Source organism: Danio rerio, chromosome 22 (genome assembly GCF_052040795.2).
Source record: "Danio rerio strain M-AB ecotype USA chromosome 22, GRCz13ab, whole genome shotgun sequence".
NCBI lineage: Eukaryota > Metazoa > Chordata > Actinopteri > Cypriniformes > Danionidae > Danio > Danio rerio.
The window spans coordinates 8,585,298-8,594,896 of record NC_141042.1 but is presented as its reverse complement, the minus strand read 5'-3'; the positions used below and the strand labels follow the sequence as shown (position 1 = coordinate 8,594,896).

The window sequence follows — 9,599 nt, the reverse complement described above, 5'->3', positions numbered from 1 at the left end:
TCGCACTTCCGGCCTACCAAAGAGCTTGGAATTAATTGATGATATGCTCTTTCCCCTTACTCATCTACTTTTGTTGTTGTCGCTCCCAACCCGTGTTGATGCGTAACGTTAACTGTAAAAGACATTTAAACTACAACCCTGGCAATGAAGAATGTATTTTTCCATTGTGTATTACTGTTTACCATGCACAGTAAGTAAACGATTTTACTTTATTTTCGGTTTCACTTTATATTGTTATTATTGGTAGCCATTGTTGGTTTAATGTCATCTTTATATATTCTCTGCAGTACAGGGATAAACCTATGTATTTGTAATTCTAAGTCCAAACTCAGTTCTTGAGCGACGGTGTTTAGCTCCAACCCTAAACACACCTGAACCAGCTGATCAAGCTTACTAGATATTGTAGAAACTTCCTGGCAGGTGTGTTAAACATAAAGGGAATACCAAACAGGGGTCCGTTCTTTGTACCTCGCTTAAATGATCTAAGTTGATTTGGCAGATCCGGGATCTTTTAATCTTGATAACTGATCTCTCGCTATAATTTCCCTTACAAAAATAGCCTACAGAAATCCTGCAGGGATTTCATACAGGTATCCTACAGGATTTTCAGCTCATTTTCCTGTAGAAATACCTGCAGGAATTTTGTGAAGGAAATTTTAAGAAAGAAATTTATGCAGGGATTGTTCCTGCAGGAATTACAATCCTACAGGTCTATTAAAATATACAGTTCCTGTAGGATTATTGTGCAGGATAGATATGAAGTTAGAGAAATTTCACAATGAATCAATGTATTTTCACAAATTATTTATTAAAATTGTAAAAAAATATATATATATAAATAAAAAGTAGACCAGAATCCAATGAACAGGCTGCGTTTACTCCATTTTCCTAAAAAAATAAAATAAAAAAAAGTGTCCTGTAAGTGGTAGAGTATACAGAATACAGTCTGTACAGTATAAAAACCATTACAGCTATGAAGAATCCCCATAAACAACCAATGGACCCTTTTCACAAGACTGTTATGATGTGTTGTTAAAGATCATCTGCATCCTAAATACCTTAAAGTTTTTAATATTTAGATTTTTTAAACTTATGTACATTTACATTCATTTATGTATAATACAATCTTTATGTCAAATTAAAAAAAAACAATGCGATGAGTATCTAATGAAGTGTCTATGGGGACAGGACAGTAAATTTGACATTGTTTTCTGTAGCAAATAGAATTGTAAAAAATTTTTTTTAAAAAAGTCGTAGTACTCTCTCATTCACTGCGCTTGGAGTTTACCAACTATGATGATTTCTGCTGCTAAAAAACACGCAAATGTGAAAAGGGTCCATACAAGTGTGAGCGTGTGTGTGTGCGTGCGTGCACAAATGATTACCTTACTTGTAACTTGTGCTCATCATTTACTTTTTCTTTTACTGCTGCTCTGATAAATTTTATTGGTACGTTTGGAAACTTCTTCTGTACTACGTCTGTAAATTCCCCTCTTCTGAATATCCTCTTCCTGAGAGTTTCTTTGTTCTCTAAAGAGAAATAGATAAAGTTGAAAATACTTATCTTCAATCATGATAAAGCATGGGCAGGATTTAAGTTTCTGTTGGTATGATAACCTTGGATAAAATATCACAATATTGTGATTACTGCTCTAAAATAAGTTATTTTGAAGTTATAAACATCTGAGTAAAAAACAACAACTTAAACACATTATATTTTAGGAAAGATTTTAAAAATTTTGGAACGGCAAACATGTCAGGTTAAATAATTAAAATAAATCATTGACTGCTGCTGTCGTTATTAGTTTCAAAAACACAGATTTCTTTACAACACATAAAAAACCTTTACAAATACCTTGGAAACGGTATAGCAGAAAATATTGGTGGTTATAAAACCGTGACTTTTCCAAACAGGCATAAACCTTGAAACCGGTTATTGTCCAATGCCTACACATGATCACAAGTCTTGATGTTTGCTGTACCTTTTACCTTTAATGTCTAGAACTGTGGCTGGTGAACTTTCATCCTCATAGGCAACATCCACAACATCCCCAGGTTCAAATTTGTTTTTCAGTAGGTTCTTTTTAGAAACAATAATGTCATAGGTCGATGGTTCCTTCCTCCATTCCACTAACGTTAGGACTCATGTTTTGCCCATTTTCTAGGATAGATAAATATATAGACATAAATAAACACACACAAATGCACACAATTAATTCTGATGGCTACAGCTGACTGTATCCATGACAACAGTTTTACCTTAATGTAGCCTACCAGCAGGCCCGGATTAAGAACTCAGGGGCCCCTGGGCACATTATCTTGTAAGGCCCCCTACCTGGCCGCACCCCTATAGTTAAATTAAAAAAATAAGAATAATATAATAATTTTTAAATAAAATGAATCTATAATTTGTTGCCCACATATTTAAATAAATGATATATAGTACATATGTATTTATAGTCTGCAAAGATTTAAATTATTTTTCAAAGCATTAAATAAAAATACTAATAAAACTACATATATATATATATATATATATATATATATATATATATATATATATATATATGTATATATATATATATATATATATATATATATATATATATATATATATATATATATATATATTTTAAGGGTATTTTAGTGTATTGCTTTTACAAACTTTAAAGCATATTATTGCCATGGCATATAACGCACAATGCTTCTCCAATCCAGTTATATGAATCTGAGTTCTATGAATCTGAGTCTTTCATAATACAAACACTGATTTACTGTCTCTCTCCTCCTCTCCCTGTATTTTCTCTACTTTTCTCGTGATGAAGACTTGATTATAAACCTAAAAGTATCCGAAATCACAGACACTATACCTCTTATCTCCCCTCTCTCTCCTCTTCTGGGCCTTTCTCTCTCTCTCCCTCTCTCTCTCTCCCTTTCTGTCTGTCTCTCACACGATGAATCCAGTCCGCGCTGCGCTGCCGTTAGCATCCTCCGCCTGGTTAATGCTAGCTACTCATCATCTAAAGTTAAAGTCTTCTTCTGTACTCTCATTCTCCTGATCACGGGTCTGTTTAAAGAAGGTGTGTATGGAAAATGCGTCAATAAAGATGCCCCCTCTCCTCTTTCTCTCGCGTTTGCTAAATCCACTTGTCCACTCATTTTTGATCTATGACAGATATAACGTTACACTAAAGTCCGCTCAGTTTAGTGCGGGTTATTACAAAACTGACGTTTCCGCGCTTGACCAATGACAGCATTCTGTTTAGTTAAAGAAAGAAAGGCAATTTAAATATAATAATAATATTAATATGTGATCGCGATTTTTTTGCTCAGTGGAAATACAGTTGTCTTAGCAATAGAGTTTTTGAAGAGAGGGAGGCGCGGCAAGTGCCTATAATAAGGCTAAACATTATTAAATACCCACGAGACACTTGTGACTTTATATCACATTTGCATTATTTTTAAAAAATGTTTCTTTCCTGTTAAAAATAAATATATTTCCAATCTGATATGTAATGGGGAGAAAAAAAGTAGCACGAGTTCAACTGATGGTGGATTCGAACCGATGTTATTATTAATCGCGTCAAAAGATGATGCCGTGTGCCTTACAAGGTGCGCCACTGCGTCGAAATTACTTCACTGCTCTTTACTCATCTTGTCTCTATCAATCAGGCATCGATGGGCGTAAACCCTCAATAGCTAGATGCGCTATTTGCAATTAGCCTAAAAAGACACTCCGAAATTGTCTTTTTTTTCTCCCCCCTCGCAGGGGCCCCTGGTGCGCACGGGCCCCTGGGCCTGTGCCCATAAGGCCCATTGGTTAATCCGGCCCTGCCTACCAGCCAAAGAGTAGTTTGCTGTCCGGCCGCAGCGATAAATGATTTCTGAGATAACAAAAAACTATATTAGCATCAATTATAAGCAGTGAAAATACTAAATAAAACACTGGTTATGTTAACAATGATAAAAATATCATTTCATATAGTCATTTTTTTAATTAAGTTCTTATATGGGCGGTAGTAGACCTTAGTATATTACGTTAGCAATGTACTAGTATTGTTAATGTGATCTCGACTTTAAAAATCAAGTAAGTATTTGTTTTGGTGTCACAAAACAATTGACTGATTTAACATTAAAACAGAGCAGTTATTAGAGCACTTTAACGATAAAATAACTTAAGAAAAGTGTTTTACCTTCAGAAGACGGTTGGTGACAGTTGACTGACGTGCATTCGAATCGGCGACGTGAAGCGAGTCATCTCAATGAATCGAATCTTTTCTTTGAATGATTCATTTTACCGGAGTTTATAATGTAAACTACACTGTTACGCCAGTAGGTGGCGAAAACGAGCGTCTTTTTTAAGCTTGAAAGACTGTATAAATCTGTAAAGCACAGATTCATCAAAACACACGTATTCCACAAACAAATAGTTTATTTTGTAAGAAAAAAATCTGTTTATAAGAATGTTTGTTTTAATGTGTCTAGTCCATTTTGTCAAATAATACACACACATATATTAGTAGTAGTCATTATTAACTTAAAATATTGTAAATATATTATGTGTATAAAATAGACCTATACATTATTGGCAGCAATGTATTATCTAATTTCAATTTAGCATTTATATCTTATTTTATTTAAAATGTTTAACAAATGTTTATATTGATTTAATAATTAAATTTACTCTAACATTGCAGAAAACACATTATGTTTACCAATCACCTGAACAATAACCTTAACCTGCTTCTTTTTAAAGAATAAAAATGGAGTAAAAAGTGTACTTAAAAGAAAAGGCACCAGTTCCAGCTGCCACAAAAAGGCAATGGACACAGAATAAAATAGGTTGCTCAGGTCAAAAAGACAGAGAATAAAGCATAACAGCAACAAACATTTTAAAAGAAAGAGGAAGAGACTCTGTTGAACTCATAAAATGCACAGACATACGTTTAACATATATCTACCTCAAGGACAGGTCTTGCAGTTTTTTTTAATTAATTTATTTATTTTTATTTTTTTTGCATCTAACCAAACAGATTTTTAATAAATGAAAAAAAAAGTATAGAAATGAAACGTAAAAGTGTACAGCTTGCTTGTTTGCATAAATGCATAATTTGAATGGTTTAGTGTAATGGTTGATTTTTATAATTGCCTATAATCTATTTGTATACTTTATTTATGTATTTATTTTCTTATTTTTTGTTTGTTTGTTGTAAAGTTTATCTGTTAGAACTCATATTGTATTGCTACCAAAAACAAGTGACACAATTTCTTTCATTCCAATTACTACAAATAATTAATAATAATTATAATAATTATAAAATCCTGCAGGATTTGTAACTTGCTTGGATCCATTGTAAAAACCTGTAGGAAATTCCTGCACATATTGTCAATGTGTCCTACAGGATTTTTGAATTCCTGCAGGACAGCAGCTTTTATGAAGGGAAAAAAAGGAATCCTTCAGGATTCCTGCAAAAAGTACTGCATGATTCTAAAACCTGTAGGAATTGCCTGCACATATTGTCAATTTGTCCTGCAGGATTTCATAATTCCTACAGGATACCAGCAGGTTCCTGCAGAAAAAAATGAAAATCCTGCAGGATTCCTGTAGGCTATTTTTGTAAGGGTTGGTTGTTCAAACAAGTTCGCGAATCAGAATAGAATATTTGGATGAACTGATCTGAGATCGCTGCGTGTGTTGTGAAGATCTATCGATCCTCGAAATCATGATCAGCAATGCAACGATTGGCTGACGGCAACATCATCTGATTTATATTCAATTATCCATGTGAGCAAAATTACATCAAATTAGCAGTAAACCGTTTGTTAAATGACACGCAATAACCTTCCACATTTGTTGTGAGCGGCTTTACACTTTCATGTGTCAGTATTCGTCATGTATTTCAATGCATATCAGTGTATTTAGTTCTACATTTAGAAAAGATTTTTTTTATAAAGCATAATCACTGGCATATTAACTGTCAAAACATGTTTATGACTGCATTAATGTATTATTTCTTTTTTTTTTAAAGTCACATATTCTGCATTATTATTAGCATACACAAATTGTACTAAAGCGATCTAAAAAGTTAATATCAATAAGTTTTCTCTTTGCACCACCAGGTGGCAGTCTTTGTACTTTCATTTCGAGGGTGCAGATTGCATAAGTTTTATTAATATATATATATATATATATATATATATATATATAACTTTCTTTATTTTATTAATAACTTAATATATATAGTTAAAATATTTACTATTTTCCCAAGTGTATATAACTACTACTGTAAGAAAATATCAGAATTTGGTACATGTTTTCTCTATAATCTTTGCTTGAACTAAGCCGATCTAATCCTGTTTATATAAATTGAACCTGCTTCCGATCAGGTTTGAGCTAGCAGAACTGTTGCTATGACAACAACTCTCAGATCAGCTTTGAAGAACGAAACGATCCTGGATCGTGTCAAATCGCCAATATCCGAATCCAGCTAACTGAGTAATCCACGTACGAAGAACGAACCCCAGGACTAAGACGTTGTCTAGAATAAACAAGTAACAAGTTTTTGTTTATTATTATTGGTTAGATGCTTTTGCTATTCTGTTACAGTTTTTTCAATTATTGTGTTAACAGATTTAGAACCATGATACTTTTTTTTTTCAAAACTCTAGACACAAAACTCTAAACAGTCAACTTTTAACAAAGGCTTTCCAGTGTTTAAAACTTCACATTTTGCATTCATTTCTTTAGAGAAGCCTAGCATTTACAGGATCGTTGGTTCACATACTACAGCAAACCATACTTCAGATGGTCCGAAAAAGTGAAAATATTAAGTGAGTGGCAGTAATGTAGGTGTGATTGCCTTGTTGATGCCAGAGGTCAGAGGAGAATGGCCAGACTAGTTCGAGCTGATAGAAAGGCAACAGTTACTCAAATAATCACTCATTGCATCCAGGGTATGCAGAAATGCATCTCTAAACGCACAACATGTTGAACCTTAAGGCAGCTGGGCTACAACAGCAGAAGACCACACCGGGTGCCACTCCTGTCAGCTTAGAACAGGCTACAAAACGTTGCCTGCTCTGATGAGTCTTGATTTTAGCTTGGCACACTTTGGATATTTTCTTGGCCCATTAGTACCAGTTGAGCATCGTGTCAACACCACAGCCTCCCTGAGTATTGTTGCTGACCATGTCCATTCCTTTATGGCCACAGTGTACCCCTCTTCTGATGGCTACTTCCAGCAGGATAACATGCCATAAAGTGCAAATCATGTCAGACTGGTTTCTTGAACATGACAATGAGTTCATTGTGCTCAAATGGTCTCCACAGTCACCAGATCTCGATCCAATAGAGCACCTTTGGGATGTGATGGAACGGGGAATTCACGTCTTGGATGTGCAGCTGACAAATCTGCAGCAACTGCATGATGCTATCATGTCAATATGTACCAAAATCTCTTAGGGATATTTCCAGTACCTTGTTGAATCTGTGCCACGAAGGATTAAGGAAGTTCTGAAGGCAAAAGAGGGTCCAACCTAGTACTAGAAAGGTGTACCTTATAAAGTGGCCAGTGACTGTATGTCAAAATATTGAAAGAACATGCAATGTTTTGAACAATGTAAAGCCTGTGTTGGGTTAAAAAAGTTACATCAAGGTTCTGAAGCTGGTAACCAAAAGATTGTTAAAAAACAAAACAAAAATTAGTGGTTTTAGTTACGTGAACAAAGCATCTCTGATCTCTGTGTGTTGTATTCAGTCATTTGCGAAAATGTGCAATTTTGTGAATGGTTTTGAATTTTGTGTCTAGAGTTTTGGGAAAGTGACGTCAGGATTCTGAAATTTGCAACAAAGTAATGATTGTAAAAACTGTAAACATTTGTTGGTCTATATGTTTTTACAGACATGTTTTTAAATATTTTAATTCTAGCACTTAATGGGAAGTGTTTGTTGTATTTCTTCATTTGCTAAAATGACCTTTATTTTCTGTTTGTTTGGCAGGTATTTTCGGTGTTGAGGCCATGGAAATGAACGTGTTTGAGGGAGATTCTTTAACTCTAAAGACAAACTTTATTGAAGTGCAGAAAAATGGTCTAATTGACTGGAAAGTTAATAGAACCCGTATAGCATCAGTCAATAAAGAAACTGGTGGAGTTGAATATACTGATGATAAGCTTGTCATGTTTGGTGACACACTAACCGTGGATCAAAATGGATTTTGCACAATCTGGAGCATCAGACACAGACACTACGGTGAATACGAAGTAGAGAGTATCAGCAGTGCAGGGACAAAATCACAGACCTTCAGAGTTATTGTGAAAGGTGAGAACTTTGATTTCAATATTCTAATCTTGGATCGTCTTTTTTTTCTTTGAAATACAAATTAAGCAGAATTTCATTTATTCATTCATTTTCTTGTCGGCTTAGTCCCTTTATTAATTCGGGGTCGCCACAGCGGACTGAACCGCCAACTTATCCAGCAAGTTTTTAAGCAGCGGATGCCCTAACAGCCACAACCCATCTCTGGGAAACATCCACACACACATTCACACACACACTCATACACTACCTACCCAATTCATCTGTACAGCATGTCTTTGGACTGTGGGGGAAACAAGAGCACCCGGAGGAAACCCACGTGAAGGCAGGGAGAACATGCAAACTCCACACAGAAACGCCAACTGAGCCAAGGTTCGAACCAGCGACCCAGCAACCTTCTTGCAGCGACCTTCTTGCTTCTTGAACAGCACTACCTACTGCGACACTGCCTCACCCATTCATTCATTCATTCATTCATTCATTCATTCATTCATTCATTTATTCATTCATTTATTCATTCTTTCATTCTTTTCCTTCGGCTTAGTCCCTTATTTATCAGGGGTCTCCACAGCTGAATAAACCACCAGCTTATGTTTAACGCAGCGAATGTCCTTCCAGCCACAACCCAGTACTGGGATAAACCACTGATACACTCCCAGTCACACACACACTCGCACACTGAGGCCAATTTAGTTTATTCAATTTATCTATGAATTCAAGGTACCAACGTAACTTCATATATTAAGTGCAAGGGTTTCTTTAATAGTTTTTCCATAAACAAACTTTCTTATTGTGAATGTACTTCATACAGTATAAGCTGGAAAGAGCAACTGTGTGTTTATTTTCAGCATGTGCAATTACTGTTGCAGATTCTCAAATGACGTCTGATGAAGTAAAGTCAGTAGCAGCTACAGAGGGAGCAACTGTGACTTTACAAACTGATGTTGAACTCCAGAAACAAGATCTCATCCTGTGGAGGTTTGGAGCTGAGGGGCATCTCATAGCTAAATGGGATGTAGAAGACGGTCAGATATTGTACTATGGTGGTCCTGATGGGAGATTCAGAGACAGACTGCAGATGGAGAGGAAGAATGGATCTCTGACCACCAAGAACATCAGAACTGAAGACGCTGGAGAATTTAAACTGAAGATTGTTGGTGAAAGGAAGACCCTACTGACACGATTCAGTGTTGCGGTCTCTGGTGAGTTTTATATATATTTGCAGTCAAAAAGATTTGCTTACATTTGTTGTACACTAATAAGTTTGATACTCAGATAGTGT

The 9,599-nt window shown here is 35.2% G+C and overlaps 1 protein-coding gene and 1 long non-coding RNA gene across 21 annotated transcripts in view; one reads left to right on the top strand and one right to left on the bottom strand.

The window, feature by feature from the left end:
• The window catches only part of LOC100334619 (uncharacterized), a 29,706-nt gene that overhangs the window by 8,149 nt on the left and 11,958 nt on the right, over window positions 1-9,599 (top strand). For 7 of the 20 annotated variants that reach the window (XR_015521524.1, XR_015521529.1, XR_015521533.1 and 4 more), the window contains 2 exons: window positions 8,000-8,320; window positions 9,187-9,519. Coding sequence is in view for 1 of the 20 variants with exons in the window: in XM_087303626.1 (XP_087159752.1) it covers window positions 145-190; window positions 8,000-8,320; window positions 9,187-9,519 (700 nt within the window). In the remaining 19 variants the exon portion in view is untranslated. Of the gene's footprint in view, window positions 1-2; window positions 191-6,387; window positions 6,553-7,999; window positions 8,321-9,186; window positions 9,520-9,599 lie in introns of those variants that run through there. The other 13 variants (XR_015521518.1, XR_015521520.1, XR_015521519.1 and 10 more) reach the window with 3 other exon arrangements.
• Window positions 1,386-2,927, bottom strand: LOC141380167 (uncharacterized). The gene is made up of 4 exons (XR_015521660.1): window positions 2,871-2,927; window positions 2,260-2,347; window positions 1,990-2,161; window positions 1,386-1,530 (listed from the first exon to the last, which is right to left on the bottom strand). It is a non-coding gene; the product is annotated as an uncharacterized LOC141380167 (long non-coding RNA).